The sequence below is a fragment of the Myiozetetes cayanensis genome, unplaced genomic scaffold (assembly GCF_022539395.1).
Source record: "Myiozetetes cayanensis isolate MyiCay16 unplaced genomic scaffold, myiCay2020 scf18, whole genome shotgun sequence".
NCBI lineage: Eukaryota > Metazoa > Chordata > Aves > Passeriformes > Tyrannidae > Myiozetetes > Myiozetetes cayanensis.
In genome coordinates, this window is record NW_026087389.1 from 17385399 (window position 1) to 17406261 (window position 20863).

General features: G+C 40.0%; 2 protein-coding genes across 2 annotated transcripts in view; one reads left to right on the forward strand and one right to left on the reverse strand.

Annotated features, from left to right (window-relative positions):
* The window catches only part of CENPP (centromere protein P), a 117800-nt gene that overhangs the window by 21084 nt on the left and 75853 nt on the right, over positions 1-20863 (reverse strand). The gene's annotated exons all lie outside the window — the stretch shown is intronic.
* Positions 1653-19636, forward strand: ECM2 (extracellular matrix protein 2). Its single transcript, XM_050312644.1, has 10 exons — positions 1653-1905; positions 5226-5533; positions 9688-9876; positions 11115-11591; positions 11883-11998; positions 13442-13577; positions 14661-14818; positions 15169-15308; positions 16322-16648; positions 17173-19636. Exons 2-10 carry the CDS (start codon positions 5251-5253, stop codon positions 17375-17377), a joined length of 2031 nt encoding a protein of 676 aa, XP_050168601.1. The 5' UTR covers positions 1653-1905; positions 5226-5250; the 3' UTR covers positions 17378-19636.

The window sequence follows — 20863 nt, forward strand, 5'->3', positions numbered from 1 at the left end:
CTAAGTCTGCCCTCCTCAGTTTAAGGCAATTCCCCCTTGTCCTGTCACTCCAGGCCCTTGTCCAGAGTCCCTCTCCAGGTCTCTTGGAAACCCCTTAGGCACTGGGAAGGGTTCTGTCTCCCCAAAGCCTTCTCTTCTCCAGGCTGAACAGCCCAACTCTCTCAGCCTGTCTTCATAAGAGAGGTGTCGATCTTCAGAGATCCTTCAGTCTGCTTGGAGGGTTCAGGATTTTCCCTGTATGATCTAGCAGAGACAAGACTGTGCCCCTCTCAGCTCTGGAAAGCTGCTGGAAGATCCTGACCTTTCAAAAACTACAGAGATGACAAAAGCTAAGAAGTCCAGCTTCAAGGACCTACTAGAATTTATGATCAGAGATGCCACATCCAAAGCAGATGCACAGAACCAGAGCTTCACGTGCACAAAGGCATCAGAAGCATGAGAAGCTGCATTTAAACATACACTGAAGTGAATGCCGTCACTTTTATGGCTAGTAAATACACCATTGTTTAAACACATAAACTCTTTCACCTGACATGCACACCCCTGACAAGATGATCTAATTTGCTGTTCTCTTCCCCACTTGCTTTCAAAGAACTGTTCGACTCGCCCTTCACAGACCGATGCTTTCAGCACAGCTCCTGAGCCTGGCATCGTTTCGGATGCCACCTCCATTTGTTAGGTGTGACTGTCTCCATTCCTTTTCAACAGCTCCAGATAAACTACAAAAGTTTAATATTCCTTCTCTTGCCTTTGCACAGCAGAGCACAGTAGGAAGTGAATGACTATTTTAAGAGACAATGTGTTTTCCCAGTATCTTTCCACCACACACTGCCAACAATTATGGTCAACTCAATGGTTATACCAGTCCATGACTATCTGTCTAAATATTCCTCAGAGCGTGAGTTCAAGCAAACAACAAATTTTTAATGTCAGAAGAGCTCAGACAACTCTGTCTCCCAGGTAAATTTGTCACTTCTGAAGCTCAGTAGACCCACCATCCCACCCATCCCACCCGGACGCTCTGCAGACACAGGAAGAGGCTCTGCTGGCACACCGAGCTCTGCTGGTAACGTACATTTATTCCCTCCCTTCCCTCACGCTCACTTCTCCCCCTTGGATTCCTGACTTCACTGCAGCTCTGCAGAGCTGTGCTTCAGGATCATGTTTCAGGATGTAATTAGCCTTACAAAGGAAAAAAAAAAAATGAAGGGAAAGCGCTTTGGTTGTTTTATTTTCCATGCATAAGCTGCGACTTATGGTGAAATCATCGCTGTAAGTGGACAAAAGAAACATTTTCCAGGCTAAAACTTCAACAGAAAGGTTTGCTGCTCAGAGATTACAGGCTTCAAGGGCAGGAGTGGATTAAGAAAATATGAATTGTAGAAAAAAGTTCTAACTATAATAAATGTCTTTACGTCAAGGTTACATTTGACAAAATGTATTATATCTTATTCTTTTAAACAAATCTACATTAAAGCCATGCCACTTGGAAACTGAAGCTCTAAATCCATAACCCAGAATAAAATACACATTTTTTTTGTTTGTTTCTTTTGAAAACACTCCACTTTCCCCTTCCTTATGCAACTGTAAGTGCTGGCAGAGGATTCCCAGCTGTGCCTTGTCAGCCTCCGGACCGAGCTCATTGTGCTGCTTTTCCTTTGCCCGGAGCGAGGTTTGAGCGCTCCGAGCACCAGCACGGGCTGATCCTCTGCACACAGAGCTGAGCAGCGTCTGCCCCCAGGGAAAGGAGCTATTCCAGACCCAGCTCAAGGAATCATCTCACATGTTTCAACAACCCCAAGCGTTTCTCTGTTTGTTTCAAAGCTATCACGGGGGTTCTGTTTCATTTGCAGCGGGGAGACTAAATGACAGCAAGCAGAGTCTGCTGTTAGGTTAGATTACAAGGTAAAAATGTTTTCCATTTTAAATTACTGCTTAAAGCATGGTGTTGAATGGCTTGAACTTCGTGTTAACTTTGCAAATATGTGTGAAATAACGTGAGTTCTAATATTTAGCTGTACTGGACATAAATGCTTTTCTAGATGAAGTTGATCTGCTTGTTCTGTGTTAATGTCTGCCACATTAATCTGCACATCCAACTTAAACTAATGGAAAGTGCAATTGGTTTTTGGCTAAATGTAACTCATTTCTATGCAATACATTTAAAGAGTATGTGAAAAACCTTGGTAAAGCACTTTAAGCCCTGTGTGTCATGAGAAATAACGCTGACATCTTAGAAACATGTTTGAATTTAGACTGAATAGATAAAAATAGATTATTTTAAAAATTCGGATACTCTGGGATTTCTAAAGGGTCTCTCCTTTAGAAATTAACTACTTCCATTAACAGAACAGCAAAATGACAGATACTGAACTTACTGAAACATTTTGAAAGCTACAAACTACTGAACACATGGTAAAAAAGATAATAAAGATGCCTTCACATACTGTGCCTGATTAAACATTTGGGGTAAAATAAAAAATGTATAGCAATGCAGCCACGTTGAGAGTATCTGGCAACACAAACATATCATAAATTCATTATATTGGCTATCTATAATTTTATTTTACCATGTAATCATTTATTACAAAAATCCTAAGTCGAATAGGCTGAATTTTCCCCAAATCAAAAGTTGGCTGGCCATGTACTAAATATAAATTCCTGACAGATGATCTGAGGATCCCAATCCTGGCCAGGAAAGGCCCAGTGCCCTGAAGGGCCTTTCACAATTTGGGCCTTAAAACGTGAGACAACACCTGTTAAATAGGCAAAAGAAAGAAACTCAGTAGCCCAGTATTTTGCATGCAAAGAAAATAGCAATATTAAGCTTTCAGTGCTGAAGAGTTAAATTGGTGTGAAAACATAGCATACAAACTCACATATATGAAGAGGATTAGTGTATAAAGACATATTATTTGGCTGGGTATGGTATGTATTTTCTGTTGTTTTGTTTTTGAGGGTGTTTTTTGCTTGTACTTATAAAGTATTTTATAAAAAAGATGTGTCACTTTTAAGATAACTTGATTTACTACAGAATTTTACCTTTTATTGAAGCTCACAGCGAAACATCTTTTGTACAGTAAATATAATTCACCCCATATTATTCCTGACTTTTAAAAATACATGGAGAATGGGAAAGTATTTCAGTCATGCCATTATGTGCCCCTGGTGACAGGAAGAAATGGTTAACCATTAAAAAACCCAACTGCAATGCAGCAGCATTGTGACTACAGCGTGATTATAAAGTCCCCTAGAAAAATGTGCCCATAATTAAGATGTCAGTAACTCGACAGAACGAACACACGTGGCCAGGACTTTTCCTTTTACATTCCCTTTTCCCCAAGGGCTCTTTGTGTGTTTGGGGCAGAGCTGTGGAGAACACAAAGTTTACTGTGTAATTTTATAGCCCGTCATTACCGAGCAAGTCAGAAACCAAAGCATGAGGTCATTTGTTCTGAGGTGCTCAGAAATGAGCACTTTCTGAATAAGAACAGGCATTTTCAGTGCAGAGCAAGCACAAGGTCCTATATCTATCTGATATGTTAATTAACAGTGATTTCTGTAAATAAAAGCCCAGTAGAGAGTCTATCTGGCATTTTGGAATGACTGGTTTCGGATGGGTAGCAAGCAGCAAACTCAAGACTGGATTCATTTCAGAACCCTGCCCTTACATGAGATGCTGTGAGGATTTGTGTGAGACATTTGCACTCTCAAATCCCCTTTATATGGAAACAAAAACATTAACTTCAAATTCTGCAAATTAATATCCAGATTTCCTATAACGTTTTAAAGCTAAAATAGTTGAGCCCAGAAACGACAATATTAAAAAGAAGTAAAATGCATTCTGTCTTCAGCTTATTTCCCCCCAACTTCCCATTTTAAAATGTGAGAATAAAAAGAAATATGAGAATTATGTTCTGGAAAGAATGAAAACTATGCAATCAATGATGTGTCTTATGTTAAAGAACAGCTAGGCAAAAAACAAAAGTTGTACCAAAAACTTGATCTGTTATATAAATACCAAGATGAACAAGCTTTTTAACAAAATCTGATGCAGGCAAAACCACAGTTCAAGTTCCTGAAACGAAACTATCTTGTATTTATAAAATATAAAGTTGACAATATAAAGCCAGACTGATGAACATTAAGAAAAAGCAGTTTTTAATCCCCTCAAGGTTTCCTCAGAGAAGAACCATGGACATGCTCTAAGCCTTGTCTTGGCCACAAAGATTAAGAGTTCCAGGCCTCAAGTTCTTCACTAATTCTCACCACCACAGGAACACGAGTGTTTTCTGTCTCTGCTGTCTCAGTTAAAATGGGCCACAGGCCAAGAGAGTTTCCTTCAGGGAAGAATTATGCAACAGCTTTGACAGATCACTGATAACCCTGGACATGCAGGGCCCTATATCCACACTGGTGCAGCAAATCCCCTGCTGGAGATGCTGCCTCTGCACGCTCCTGAATCCTGGCTGCTCTGTTTTGGAATGCCACCTATTGGTGACAGTAAATGTAATTTTTCTGTCACGACCATAAGAAGGCTCAAGACACACAATTGTTCTGATTTTGCTAAAAAGTCAATGCAGAGCACGACCCATTACAGATCAACCTCTTTAGACTGCCCATGCTTAATAAAAACAGGGGAACGGCACTACTGTGCTCAAACTTCCCAAAGGTCTCCTCTGCAGAGCCAAACAGGTCCTGTTGGAGAAGAGGATGGCCAGAAATGGAAGGCATCTCTTCATCTACGATGAAAAATCCCCTACACAGAAATGCCAAACCAAAAGCACTTGGGGCACCACATCAGAAATAAATAGGGTGTTTTTTCTGTTACTTTACCATTCCCATGTTCAGAAGTTACAACAATCTGGAAGAAACATTAGCAATCAAAAACAAGGGAAGGAACACCTTACAGAACTCCCAAGAGCTCCACTGCTGGGAGCAGTAACAACTATGGAATCGCAAATGCCTGCTGGCCCTGCAAATCCACACCATCCCTTCAAATGCAACCCCAAAGCCAGCACCTATTTGAGTCTGACCATTGCCCGTGAGGGCAGAGAACCCATAAATTCAGATTAGTGACTTCAGGCCTCACAGGGCCATTTCTTTCCCAGGGGAAGCTTGGCCATTCCTCCCATACATTGCTCCCCACCTGCTCTGAGAAGTGCCCTACCATAGTCCTAAAAGCTCTGCAGGTATCTCATTTTCCTCTTTTTTCCCCATTCCAGGACACTCTCTGGGACACACAAGGCCATGCAGGCGACACCCCTGGTGTGTTATTATTTCCTGCTCGTCTCTCTGTGCGTTGATGTTTGTGCCAGTGGAGCCGGTGCCCTTCCCAGCAGGCAGGGGAGGAGGATGCGCCTGGCAAGGGGATCCCCAATAGGGCAGAGGTTCCCGAGGCAGCCAAGGATGGAGCTCCCAGACCCTGCTGTGCCCGGGATACCCCTCATCAACATCGACGACAGCGTGATGGGAGTGTTCGACTCTCTCGTGGGTCTGGGGGAACACGAGTCCAGCTACAGCGTCCTGCCAGGTACCAACAAAGTCCCCCTGCTCTCGGGGTGGCCTCATTTTTTCTCTTGTTTTGACATGAAACACATAAACCCTTTAAAGAGCCGTGGCCTTTCACGGTAATTTTTGTGGTTTGGCATATGAGGCTTTTTAGCTGAATCCTGCTTTGCCAGGTAACTAGTATTTTCCACGGTTTTCCTGCATTATTGTTTGATCTTATCTAATAAAAAAATTGGTTGGGGTATTTGCATAACTTCAAACGTGTAACAGGCTTGAAGACTATTTTGAAGAATTTATTGTCTGACATATCTCCCAAGTCAATTAACATTTCACTGAGGAATTGACACCAATAACACCAGTGTTAATTCAAATGAATTTAAGTTCTATTACTCTTTGTTGTTCTATTTTTGATAGGCAGCACTCACACTATGTCTACATGCAGTATTTCAGGAGTAATTCTTTACTTTGTAAATAATAACAGACAGCAATAACTGCAACATGAAACCTGCATTAGAAAAACCCCAACAATTCAACACAAGAACACTCTTATGCTCCACCTATATTGAGAACCCAAACTTACTTAAGAGAAGTTCAACAGTATGATTTATACAAAGTTTGCCTCTTTGGTGATCTAGAGGTTCTCCCATTGCTGCACTAATATATATTTTATGGTTTTTGAAGGAGAGGTAGGGAAGAGGATTTGATGCCTTAAAAAACAAACAGGCAAAAAGTATAATTTCATTGATCTTTACTGGAACCTGTCTTGGTAATTGTGTCAGGCCTCTCTAAATCTCCTCAAAGAATACAAGATTAGTCAGGGATTGAGAAGTGATAGTTGTGAAGTGTCTCTTTGGTCCTCAGTGCAACAGAAAAGTCAGAACTCTCGCTCCAGGATGTTGTGATTTTATGTTCAACGTCACAAATGGGAAATTACGACTCACAAAGCAGCAAATCAGGTTTAACAACCAGTGCTCCACTCTGAAAACAACAACTTCTGAACACCACTGTCAGTGCTTCTCAAGTCTGAAAGCACAGTTGTTAACCAATTGGAAATTACTGAGATGTTCAACACTTCTTTTCCTAGAAGGAAGTTTGAGGGTTGAAGGAAAGGAAGACAAAGGGATGTTGTGAGGACTCAACACAAGGTTGTGCCCACTCCACAGGTAATAAATGTAAGCACATGGATAAATATAAGGATCACACACTAAGTGAAATCATCATATGCAATTTAATGAACTTCTGGGAAAAAAAGTAGAATGTCCTGATAACAACTAATCTGCATCAAGTGATAATAACTTATTTTATGAGCACAAAGTTAAGCCTCACAAGAGGCACATCCACCTGGTTAATAGGTCTCAAATGGCCAAACACATTTTAGCCACATTTTCTTGGTAATTATTATTTGTTGTGGGTCCTTACTTTCAGAACAGCTGAACCATTTGAAATAAAGTACTTTAAAGTAAGAGATTTTAATGGTAAAACTCTTGACTGCGGCATCTCCAGTGTGTATTACAATATTATACACATTACTAACGTCAAACCTTTCATTTAAAAATATTTTTAAAATTAAACAGAGGAAAATACCGCATAAAGTAGCACACACTTCATGTAAGATATTCCAGTGCCTCTGTCAGGACCATCAGTCATGCTGAAATAATGCACAGCTCTTCCCCCTCCCCACCCCGCTTGTTTCTTTCTATCTGGATTTGCATCCAAAAGCTGAGCTAAAACCACTGAACTCATTTTATTTGGAACTTCACGCTGAATTTACACCATATTTCCAAAGGTTAAAAGTCCTGTGCACATCTGCCAAGGACTTGAACCACAAGGTATTTTTTAGTCTAGCTTTTAAAGTTCAAAATTTTTTCAAGTTCATGTCAGATTTGGAAAAAACAGAGCCTATTAAATAATAGAGCACTATTATTAATCATGTTCCAGAATAGAAGAAAATGCAATCCAAACCTCAATTTCAATTATCTTAGCTACTTGTTTTGCTCTTAGTAACCTAAAAAAAAAAAAAAAAAAAAAATTTACAGATTCATGCAGAATGAAAATTAACAGTTAAATGGAGGTTTTATTTTTTACAGTAACCAGACACATCTCCTTCCTCCAGGTAAAAATCATGTGAGTATTTAAATGAAATGAAACAGTTCACCCCAACATTTGCAGTTGTTTGTCCTTTGCAGCCTGTCCATTAAGCAGAGCAGAGCAGGACTGCAGAGGCCAAACTGATAACTCACATCTTTATGCTTATTCAGACAGATTTGCACCAACTTCAGGTGCAGTCCAGTAGCTAAAACAACCTAAAGAATTTTAGGAAGCCCAGAGGAATTTCCTCCTCGAGCCAGATCGTTCTCCTCTTGGAACAGCTGATGTTTTATTGTTTAACATGAGAAAGTGCAGCGTTCCTTTTGTGTTTCCTTTGGAGATTATTTAAAAGAAGTATTGTGGCTTCCTGGCAAGCACATAAAAACCAGAAGTCAGGATCCAGCAAACAGCTGGATGACAGATACCTGGGTAGAGTGACAAGGGACTGAGAGCCAACCAACACTTGGCCTGGGCCTCTCCTCCTCCACTCAACACGGTTTGAGTTGATTAGAGCACAATTTAAGTGGCTGAAATGAGGCACAGATATCCCAGACCCCAGAAAAAAACAAGATGCAACTGTTCAAAACATTAATTTCTCGCTTTTTCCATCCTGAGAACAACTTAGACCAAAGCATTTTTTTTTAAAATATACGGAATATTGAGGAACATCCAAACTGGATGATTCTGATAATTAATTTCTATTCTAGAAACAGGTTCATATCCAATGGTCTCTAAACACAAGGGCAAAAGAAGACCTTTGCTATGAAGGTGACAATAGGACTGCCTTGAAGGACTTTGCAAAATGCCTCATTTTGAGACAAATATTAATTCCACTTCAAACCTAATATTTACAATAATCTTGCAAGGACATTTCCAGGCTATCCTGAGTACTCTTCTTAAAACCGAACAACCAGGCATGGACCAGGGTGGAGTGGGGGAAAACAAACCCTGCAAACAAACCCTCCAAAGACAATTGGGGTATCACAAATGAAAGTCCCTTGGCACACAAATTCAGATGAGATAAGGTTTTTCCAGGGCATTACACAGCCTTCATCCGAAGGAGGAAGTCAAACTGAATAGGAAAAGAGGACTTTTTTTTTTTTTTCATATGCAGGGAAGTACAAAGTAACTTAGAAATGGATTTTCAGCTTGAAACAACACCTCAGCAACGCATTCTCAGGGTAATTAGAGAGGAAAAGGAAGGTAGGGAGGGAGTTCAGATTCTCACCACACTTAGAGGTGCACTCAAAAATAGCAAGACCTGCATGGGATGAACAATCTCAGCCTTGGCTGTCCTTGTCTCAAAAGACCAAAAAGAAAAGCACTGTGCTAAAGTGCAATGTTTACCCTGGAGCGGGGGTGAGAACTGCCCAGGGAAACCTTTGCTGGGTAAACTCCACCACTGGAAGGAAAGGGACTTGGATTAGTTTCCTTCCCAAGTCTTTACACTCTCCAAATGTCTTGCCTACTGAATATCTGGGTAGAGCTTACAAAAGGAATTTAGAATTTACATTTCTTGCTGAAAATTTCAACTGGTAACCTGGGGAAGTCTCCTTTTTGTAGATTCATGCCCAGAAACTTTGGAGGTAGGTATTTATTAGCACAAGTTGTTCTAGCCTGCTACTTTCCTAGTAAACAGGCTTGTTTCAGATAAAGGAAATTACAGAGGAGGGGAGATGTTTGCCATCCCACCAGTCATCACAGAATGAACTTGACTTCCATCAAGCCTATGAAGTGTAGCTATAACTTAAATATTGTTGCTTTCCTGGTTCCAGAGCCTTAACAAAACTTTCTTACTTAATACACAAGGCATAAAGAAAAGATGCCCAGTGAACAACAGAGAAACAGGAGGAGGCCTGTAAAAATATTCCAGTTCTGCATGACTTTTTTTAACTACAAGGAAAACTTGCTTCTTTCTCAGCTGTGCCCAACTTCCACTGAGATCTGCGATTCCTCCGAAGGGTGGGGAGGAAAGAGGAGCTGCTGTGCCAAAGCCCCTCAGCAGCAGCGCTTCCTTCCCAAGTTTTAAATGTTGGTTTGCTGTCAGTCTAAGCTGTCTGACCCCAGCTCCCTGTGCTCTGTCCCCAGGGAGGAAGGGGCAGTGCACGGCCAACGGGATGATCATGTTCGACAAGGCCGTCTGGTCGCCCAAGCCCTGCGTCACCTGCCTGTGCTCCAAGGGAGAGGTGATCTGTGACACAGCCCTGTGCCACCCCTTGAAATGCCCCCACACCATCATACCCCAAGGGGAATGCTGCCCAGTTTGCTCTGAGACTGGTATGGAAACACCACCTGTTTACTGTTTTAAAACTACCTCATAGCAAAGCTCCATTTAATGATGTCAAGGGTTAGAGGTACACATTGTCCTGAACTGCATGGTAAGAGCAGGTCATCATCATTTCTACTCAGAGTACACCAGTTGTTAGATGAGTTTGATACAACATTTAAATACAAGATGTTAAGTATGCAATAGCAATTTTTATTTCCCCCTTTCTGCTTCTTCCCTCTTGCCTTTACAAAATTTTGTTAATGTATGAAGAAATAACACCTTGTGTTTTCTCTCCCACTTCCATTTACAAAGGATCCATCAATAACTACTGGTCATTTGTTAATGTATTAGATATCCAGATGGGCCAATCTTTGCCAGGAGTGTAAAAACATGCACCTATTTGATATAAATCAAGATAAGAAAGTCAACTCACAAGAGGAGCGACAGAACTATGATCTTGCTTCTCTATGAACATTTAAATAAAGTTAGTAATTTTAAAAAGAAAAGGAATGGAGGAGATGAAATGTGATTTCTTTCCCCCACTCCCAGTATCCTATGTCTGCAAAGTACTGAACTCAACCTGCTCTTACCATAATAATGCTATTTAGCCTCGTGTGTGTGTGCATGTGACACTGAAATACTCTGAGACACCACAGGAATTAACTGCAGAACTAGGAGTCGTGTTGATTCAAACAATTAAACTCCTTTTATTAGAATTGCCTTATTATGCAAGTAAAAACTGCATCCTGGTAATGGAGTTAATGCATCCCCCTGGTGAGATCCCCACCTGCAGCCAACTCCTCACCTGACAGTCCCTTGCAGAGAACAAGCCTTAACCTTTGTGAATTTTATCTGAATTACCTCCCACTCCCAGAAATACGATTTTTCCTCTTTAGACACCTCCCTCAACACAAAAAACTAACTAATATTAGGTCAGAAAGGAAGACAATGAAGGCAATATTAATTTTCTCACCTTCTTTCTGGAGCTGCCATAAATCACACCTGTGTACAGACTGTTCTGTAGGGTTAGCTCAACCAGTTCTCAGTAAAGTATTTCTCTTTGGTCAAGCAGCAACCTAAGACCACATTTTCATTCTTTCAAACCTTATTCTAAGAGGAATATATTCTATACCCATTATATATTTCCTATATGTGGGAAACAATGTTCACTGAAATTTTAGTTTCTTATCAGACTCTTTTGTGTTGTTTTGGTTTGGTTTTTTTGTGTTCTCACTTGTCTGCTCAGGTTCCTCTTTGGATTCAAGTATTGTTTCACTGGATGACATCAGTGAGTTGTCTGGTGACTCTCCAGAACCCACTGACCTTGATACCAGTAGCGTTTTGCCATCAGCACAAACTCAAACTGGAAAGGATGAACTGCTTCCAACAGAAGTGACAGAGATTAAAGAGGGTCATAGAAAAGGTGAAAAGAAAAGAAAAAGGAAAGGCAAAAGAAATCGCCAGAAGCACAGAGGCCATCGCAGAGGAAAGAAGCCCAGCACAAGAACAGGAGCTGCAGAAGAAGAACTGCATCATGAAAGCAATGAAGATGATGGTTCTTTCCCAATTCCAGCTCATTTCCCAATTCCTGTTCCACCCGTGGAAGCTCCTCCTTTGCCATCTGGATGTTCCACCTCGGACACCACAGTAAGCTGCACTAATGCCAAACTCACACAAATACCACCAATCTCAGATCCAGATCTAACAAGTTTAGACCTCACAGGTAATTAATGGGTCTACTTTGCATGACTTCCATAACATTATTCACACGCAAGTGCAGTCAACAGAACTGTAATTCTTTTTTGCTCCTTATCATCAAAATGTACTGGATTGAATTTTACTCCAAACCAGTAAATTAAAAATGCCAGATTTGCTTGCTAATGTTATATGAACATATCTCACACGGTTACTGTACAAAACTATTTCTGTAACGTATTTTCCAGGTACAATATTACACAGCTCAGATGCAGACTGCATTTCATAACTCAGACTTTTTTCCTGAATTCTGCCCTAGGAAACAGCATCACCACTATCTCAGACGAAGCATTCAACGGGGTGCCTAACTTGGAATGGATTGATCTGAGTAAAAATAACATTACCTCCCCTGGCATAGGTCCAAAAGCATTCAAAGTAAGAAATCTTAACTCTTCTACCATCCTCTCACTAATTACTGCTTCAAAGGAATGTTTTTCCTGCTTTTCAGTTTATGGATCTAAAGCGGTTTGCACCTCTCACAAGTAACCATTCTATAATTACAATACAGTTAAACCTGGCGACTCCAATAAATTTCTCATCATAATCAAGAATATCTAGGAATTTATAAATGACAGTCACCAAGTATTAAATGTTAAACAAAAAGATAGACAATTTTTGGTTATTTCATCAATTGCAATTGAGAGACTTCATTGAAGGGCTCCAATTCCATTGAACGCGCCCGGATTACTCAGGTTCAACACTTGTTAATTTATGTATCCTCTTTCTCATTACATTAATGAGAAACTTTCAAGCACAGCTGCTTATTAAAAGAGCAGCTTTCTCATTAAATAGTCCAAAGCCTTTCTATATTCAGCCTTTGCCTTGCCAAGGGAATTTACATGACAACAGGATATTCAAGTGCACCTACATATTCCTCACTTGAAGACAGAATAACCCCATAATAATTCCTCCCAAAGCAGGTGGTAATTCAGGTGTGGAAGTCAGGCATTGAGGCCTTGCTTTTTCAGGCAGGATGAGTACAAAAGGCATATGAATAACAAATTGGATTATCATGGTATGTGTCTAATTTTGTTCCCTGCCACGCGCACTCAGTGCTCTTGCAGGACTGTCCAGCACCTCCCTCCGTGTAACAGCAACAGGCTGGGCTGATTTCAAAGGGCTTCAGGTCCTATGACATCAAAGAGGATGCCACAGACAGACCATGAAGGTGCCTCAGGTGTGAAATTAATTTTAGTGAAGCTTTTATCACACCAAGCAGTTCATAATCCAACTGATGAAAAAAGGCTTTGCTGGACCCACTGCTGAAGCCCCACCATCTCCTCAAGAAACGCTCCCACTGCACGACCCTGATGTGCTCTTCTCACTACGAAGCTGGGATAATTTTTCATACCAATGTTTTAAGCTGGCTTCAGTCACGAAAATCCTCAGTTACTGAAACAGTTGCTGCCCTTCTGCCTTGAGTAAATTCGCTGGCAGACAGAAAAGCATCGCTTTGCCCACAAACGAAGAGTTAGAAACACGTTCTTTATAAATGTTTGCATTTTGAAGCCCTAAATGCTGTGTAGTGCAGTGAGGCACTGCCTGCATGGCTCACAGGGAGCAGCAATGATGCAAACAGTGATGGTGTGGGAGCTGATGTGCTCAATCAAACCCTTCCAGTCACACATGGCATTAACTGGTACATTTATTTATATTTAGCAGAAAGAAACCAATTAGACTCTGGATACCAATGCACTGCTGCTGAAAATCTTCAAAAAACCACGTGCAAGAAAATCTTAACTATGATTACACTGTATATTTAACTATATATTTAGCACTTGGATAATCTAAGTTTTCTTCTTCATCCCTATGATTCAGATCCTGAAAAAGCTAAAACGTTTGTATTTGGATGGAAATCTGCTGGTCCATATTCCCTCTGAACTGCCATCAACTTTGGAAGAAATCAAAATAAATGACAACCACCTTCATGCCATTGATGAAGATGGCTTAAAAGGTATTTAGAAAACTAATACTGATCATATGAAAAGCTTAAAATGAATTTGAAAAGGAGAGTGTTCAACCAAATGCATCTGGTTTGATATATAGACAGAAAAATAATTGTTGGCTTTAAACAATCCCCTCTGATTTGTGACCTGATGGCTTCCTGTGTGGTGAAAATATATTAATTATTTTTAAATTGCATTAAAGTGAATGGACTTTGATCTGTGTGAAAAAATAAGGCAGAATATAATTGGAGTTCACCACGATCATTCTAAGCCAAGTTAAACATGGGCTGAGAGTTAAAAAAAAAAGAAAGAAAAAAGAAAGGGGACTATGCATGTTGTAATTGGATGGAGTTTTTTATCCTTTGATCTCCTGCCAACAGGGTCCCATCTAAACTGGATCAGTTTAGTGCCACAGCTCACTCTGGAGCAATCTAAAGGCTGAGAAAACTTAGCCCAAGGGCTGCAGGAGCCTTTTAGCTCAAAACCCCCAAACTGCACCGTCAGGAGGAGCAATGCAAGCCTTCTGTGAAAAGGAAGTTATTTGGGATTATTTGTGAATGAGAAACATTATTATGAAATGATGTTTCCTGTTAACATACACTGACCAGCACTGATCTTCCCCGTGCCCTGCACTTGGATGCTGAGGAGGAGGAACGGGATAATCCACTGGGGGCTCTCAGCACATGAGCCCGAGGGAAGAGAACATTCCCATTGTCCCCTCAGTGAGTGGAGCCCCGTGGGGATCCCTGGGCAGCTGCACAAAGGTCAGCACCCACACAGGGCCCTGCACATCAGCTGCACAACCAGCAAAAATGAGAGCACTGTCCAAGGGCTGCAGCTGCCGCCCTCTCCAACCCAACTGGGAGAGGAAACTATAAATAAAGCTGTGCTCGATCTCCAAAGCTCCACAAAGTTATAAACAAGATAATTCTACGATTATGAGATAATGAAATCCCTTCACCACATTCTTCATTGCTGTGAACTCCTCTGAGTAACATTTAGCACTCGTACGTTACAAAGGTGCATTTTATCAGCACTCAAGGTGCCATTAACAGAATTAACTAACAGAAACTCCAACTTTTTCTCCCCAGGTTTAAAGAACTTGGTCACTCTGGAATTAGAAGGAAATAAACTTAGTGAAGCAAATGTCAGTCCTTTGGCCTTTTATCCTTTGAAAAGTCTTTGTTACCTGCGACTGGGAAGAAATAAATTTAGGATTATCCCACAAGGTCTTCCTGCCACTCTCGAGGTAAAAAGAAAACAAAACAACCAAAAAAACCCACCAACAACCAAAACCCAAAAAAACCCAACATCCCAAAAAAGACCCCAAAAGATACAATTCTTTTTCTATTTGATCTGTCAAAGCAATCTGCGTTCTCACAAATGAGAAAACAAAACAACTGCTTTGAAAAATTGTGTTCCTGATGGTCCCACTGCAGCTCCAAACTGCCTCTGGTTCGGACTCAGGAAGATATCCCAGGGAATTCAGCAGATATCCCAGGGAATATGGAGGGCAGGCAACACCTAACTTTGAATTAGGAATGGGAAAACCGGTATATATTTTGATCTCACAAATTTTCTTCCCAAATGCACTTACAGGAGTTGTATCTCGAAAATAATCAAATTGAAGAAGTGTCAGAAATTTGCTTTAACCACACGAGAAACATCAACGTCATTGGGCTAAAGCACAACCAACTAGAAGAGCACAGGATAGCACCTTTGGCCTGGATAAACCAAGAGTAAGTAGCAACCATTTAAAAGACATTTATTTTATTTTTCTCTGTTACTAATGAGTCAGATAACAAAATAAATATTTGCACGTCATTATTTTTAACTTAGACTTGTAATTATCCTTTGATTTGTTTGTTTTCCTTAGCTAATTTGTCTTAATTGCTTCTTCCTAATTGTATAATCTAGAAGGTACACAGCTGTCAAATGAAAAGATAATTTTTTTCTGGCCATCCATTAAAAAAGTGAACATCAATTATAAATAATACTCCATGGAATTATATGATAATTTGGTACTGATACATAATTATTCCCCAGGTAATTTAAAAATAATTTAATACTGTCCTAGCCTTATTTCCCATTAGGTTAAAAATTATAAAAGTAAATAAGGTGAAGTATGATCATGCATTGTCTACAAGCAGAACAAGTAATGAGAATGCAAAGAGTAAAAGATGGTGCTGCTTTTGATCCTCCTGGTAAATTATTTGCTAAACCACAGAGGGTACCTGGCCTGATCTGGCACTGCAGCCCTGCCAGCTGATCCCTGGATGTGTAAATTCCTTAATCTGGGAACAACCACTCTGTGACTACTGACAGCATCTCTCATCCCTGGAAGTGAAGCACTGTGGGGATGACTCATTCACAAAACAATTCCATTTCAAGTGGGCTTTAGAGCAAAGTTGAAAACTCCCTGTTAATGGGAAAATGACTGAAGTCCCAAGCTCATTACGTGTTCTTCAGCAAACACAAATTAGTCCCTTGGGATTCCCCCGTTCAGCCCCCTCTGTCCTCATTACTGAAGAGCTCTTCCCATCAACAAAACCATTGTGCTTGATTGTTAATTCATGACTTCAATTGCTTCTGTTCCCAGAGCAATTATACACGAGCACGTTCCACATAATGCATCCTGTTCCAGTAACAGGAACAAATTTCCCCTGGAAATTCAGTTCCCTCAGCAACCCATCAAGCATTACCAATGGGGGGCAGAGAGTTTTCAGCCCTTTTTTTTTCTCCTTTAATGCAGGAACTTGGAATCAATCGATCTCTCTTACAATAAACTCTATCACGTTCCCTCCTACCTGCCAAAATCTTTGCTACACCTGGTACTTATAGGAAACCAGATTGAAAGAATCCCAGGTTATGTGTTTGGCCACATGAAGCCGGGGCTGGAGTATCTCTATCTGTCCTTTAACAAACTCACCGATGATGGCATTGACCCGGTGTCATTTTTCGGAGCTTATCACTCCCTGAGGGAGCTGTTCTTGGATCACAATGAACTTAAGGCTGTGCCCTTTGGAATTGATGAAATGAGAAAGCTGCGTTTCCTGAGACTGAACAACAATAAAATAAGGTAATTTCCAAGCTCTTCGTTAGGTTGATGGCATTGAAATAAATGCCAGAAGACACCCTTTGCTTTAGGAGTTTGCCACTTTAAAGTAAATATTTATTTAGAGGTATTCTGAAGGAAGACCTAAATCCTGAATTTTCCTCTGCACTATTTCTGAATATGATAAAATTAAGACCTCACCCTCCCTTATAATGTTGAAAATGCTCCCAAAGATGTGGCACAACACTTCTCTCCAAGAAATTAAGCTGTAAAAGTGCTTGGGCCACGTCCCCTGGGGCAGCTACACTTTGACAGGCACAGCAAGCACCAGCTTTTTGTGCTCTTGGAGCAGAGCCCAAAGGATTCCAAAATAACTGGAAGAGCAGATTCCAGCCAGGCCCGGCTCTGCTCTCCAGTCCCTCTGTGCTGTTTTTACTTATTAAATTAGTATATTCAAATATCTAAATACAGAGCAACTCAACAATGAAATGATGACATTGAGGGTTGTTTGGAATAATTATAACACAATCCCTCCCCCTGTGTCCCAGGACGGTGCCCCCCGAGCGCATCTGCAGGACTCGCATCAGCCACAGCGACAGCGAGGAGGAGGAGGAGGAGGACAGTGAAGATTCACGTTTGGAACATGTCCACCTCGAAAACAACTACATCAATACAAGAAAGCTCTCCCCACACTCATTTTCATGCATAAGATCCTATTGCAGTGTTGTCCTCAAGCCACAGAAGAACAAATAACACCCCCCCCCCTCCCAGTTCTGCACTGCGACCCCCCCATCTCCAGAAACACGGCTTTATTTATTCTCTGCCACTCACAGGTCTGCTTAGTGCTACTACTATAAATAAGGTGCTGTGTATTATATACTGGAGCAAAGTAGTAGTGTTTTTTTTTTTTCTTCATATTGTTTCATTATAAAAACATTAAATGTAAAAAAAATGGAGGCTTAAAGTTATGTCATCAATTTTTGTTTCTATTAAAACTTTCCCATTTAAACCCCAGCGGGTCAAACTGTGCCCCCAGGAATGCCCTCCACAAGATTAGATTTTAGAAAAGAGGAATATAACTATAAATCCTCAAGCTGATTAACCAAATTCAAGACATTTTAAACATCAGCTTTAAAAATGATAGCGATAAAAGTCCTTGAGCTACAAAAATTCTAGCAATGCAAGGAGGGAATTTCTTAAGACACACACAGCTACTGGACTTCCTACCAAACATTTTGCAGGGATAAGTTCTCTTCCAACTGAAATTTCAAGGCAAAAAAAAAAAAAGTTAAATTATTTGTTTTAGATGACCCTGAAAACTTCCTGTATTCAAACACAGATTCTGATGACTTACAGGAATGAGTAATTAATTTCTATGAGGATTTTTAAAAAATTTAAACTAAGCATATATTATTTTTTTAATTATTTTTCAACTCACAGTGATAAGTCCCATCCATTTGTGCCATAGTTGGTTTGTTAGATTTTTATACTGTATAGGATTAGGACTAACTAGACTTTCTCAAAACCTTAAAATATCCAGTTAGTAGTTAATTGAACGCTTCTAGACAGTCATAAATCACCACTAAGAGACATTGTTGATAAAGGAGGTTCAGAAACACATTCAATATGAATTTCTTTTTAGATATAAAAAGCAAGTGTTTACAAACACATCTATTTCCCTAGAAAAGAGTTCTGGTTCTTGAAAATGTTTTTAATGTCTCGGTTCATAGAAAAGAACCTTTTGTAATATCCCACTCCAGAATTTAATATTATATTCTTTCTCTGAAGTAGTCAAAATTTTTATAAGAAGTAGATGATATTTTTATTTTAAAGAAAAATATCAATAAAAATTTAAAGTAATTCTACCATTTTTTGTATTTCTTGGATTCTGAGCCCTTCCTCATAAGAGCAGGTTGGTGGTAGGAAACAGGGACAGATGACTGGCCAGTTATTATTTTTTTACATAATTACTTTCCACTTTCTCTGGGCTGTTCTGTGAGGAATTAAAAAAAACCCCAAAGCACTCTGTGTTCTTCCCTCCTGTAGGTGTGCACTCTAACCATTTCCTCCTCAGAGCAGATCAGGACAGTGGATGAAATGCCTTAATGCAGGGACTGATTTTCTTAAAAGCACATAAAAACTGGAGGTGGCTGCACATTGTAAACCCTTCAAAGGGCACACTTTGACCACTGAACTGCAATTTTACTGCCCTCACTCTGGAAGGGAAGGTTTCCCTGTGCATTCCCCACACATCCCAGCAGCTGCTGCCACGGACACACCGTGTGAGCAGCCGAGCATCCCGAGCAGACACATTTAACAGGGAAGGGCCTCCAAATGGTCCTTTTAGAATGCTGTGGACAGCACATATGAAAACCTGAGTCTTGTTTGCTCTGAAGCTTCACATTCATGATTAGACAAAACCAAAATCACGCTCTTGTATCTCCAAAGCTCTCTCTTACTCAAACAGACCATGACCTGAAGTGGGGCTTGATCTGCACTCAGTCAGAACCTAACATATTTCTTGTAAGAAACAATTCTAAGGTATATGGATTTCTGAAAATGATTGCTTTGCATATTTTTCCTGATAAGCTACAGTCAGAAGTCCTGCCTTAGTGATCAGCTAAGTTTGGGAAAGAATGGTGGCACCAACAGGCTGAGTTTTTACACACCACGTCCTGGTTTAGGTGGTTTGTTTTAATTTCTTGCGCACTTTCAACATTTGATTCCTCAATTCCCCTTCACTTTGGTTAATACTCCTTTGTCTTTGTAGAACACCTTTTAAGTTCCCAAACTACTGCTCTGAGAGGCTGAGAACCCTAAATTATTAAAAGGAATAATTTTAGACTATTTCTTAACAGCTTCAGATTTCCTTTGCAGCACTGCTGAGCGGTGCTCTCAGAAGCCTCACTAAGCATTTTGAATACACAGATGGACCCAAGGAGGGATTTCCAAGTAAAAACCTGTTGTATTACAATATTTGATGTAGTCTTATAATAAATGTAATAAACCACCGTACATTGTTGCAAGTATTTTCATTCAAATAGAATTCTTCTCTTATCAAAACATTCAGACTCATTAAGAACCACTAGAAAATCTCCACTGGATTTGCAGGGGGATATAACACAGCTAAAATACAGATGAATTCTTGAGACCATTAACATCCTTTTTTCTCCAGTACATACTTTTTCACTCTTAAGATGTCATAAAAGTGAATTCCATGCAATTAATTTGTCTAAGAGTATTCCTTTGGGGGTTAAATACAATGAGTATCAGGCTCACCTGAAAGCACAGTGGGATAAATTGTTCCTCCAGAAGCCCCTCAATAACATGACATGACCTAAAGTTTATGGTGCAAATATAATATCACAGTAGTGAAACAGGGAGACTGAAGGAAAACCATTTTGGAATGAGAACACAACAGTAGCAGAGGCAGAAGACCAAGAAGGAGAAAAAAGCCAAGGGGTGAAGGGTATGCAACAAATAGCTTCTTACTCACTTAAGAAATACACAGGCAATTCAACCTGGATAACTTTTCCATATGTCAAATGGAAGCAGCTTAAATCTGTCCACTCCTCAAAATTGCCAACTACACTGGAAGTGGAATGGGCTTTATTACACAAACTCCCACTACCTTTTAACAGTGATTTTATAATGTATTTATAATCAAAGGGTTTTATAAAAAAAAGCCAATGGGATTATCACCATTAAACAGTTTGTCACAATAAGACATAGTGAAGCGACCTGATCATTCTTGGTCAAGAAAAATATGGGAACAAACGGAATATTTGGCCACCAGTAGGATAAAAATACGCAGGGATAACTCAACACAAAACCCCGATAGGGACTGTTTATTCTCTAAAATACACCTAAGCAAATAATTAAGTTTTGCAGGCTTACATTGGAAATTAATATATATATTATATGAATACATGAATACACTACGCATATATAGATGTGTATATGTGGTTATACTTAATATATTAATATACTTCAAGAAGGCCACAGGATTGAACTGGATGATCCTTGTGGGTCCCTTCCAACTCAGAATATTCTGTGATTCTGAGACTGAGAATGGAATACAGTTCTGTTAAAGTATTACCAGACTCAGAAGTCTTATAAAATGTTATGAAGTAAAAAATGAGCCAACAGATATTCTTGTGGAATTGAACGAACTCGTTTGAACCTCAGCCATGCAGGTCCCTTGAAAAATTCCTAAGTTTTACAGGAGTTGGCAGCACT

What these genes read in the sequence shown, in the direction of transcription:
- ECM2 (XM_050312644.1), top strand. Translation starts at nt 5,251, where the DNA reads ATGCAGGCGACACCCCTGGTGTGTTATTATTTCCTGCTCGTCTCTCTG. An exon ending in TAGGTCCAAAAGCATTCAAA is followed by an intron (nt 11,999 to 13,441) that starts GTAAGAAATCTT and finishes CCTATGATTCAG; the next exon opens with ATCCTGAAAAAGCTAAAACG. An exon ending in CTGAACAACAATAAAATAAG is followed by an intron (nt 16,649 to 17,172) that starts GTAATTTCCAAG and finishes CCTGTGTCCCAG; the next exon opens with GACGGTGCCCCCCGAGCGCA.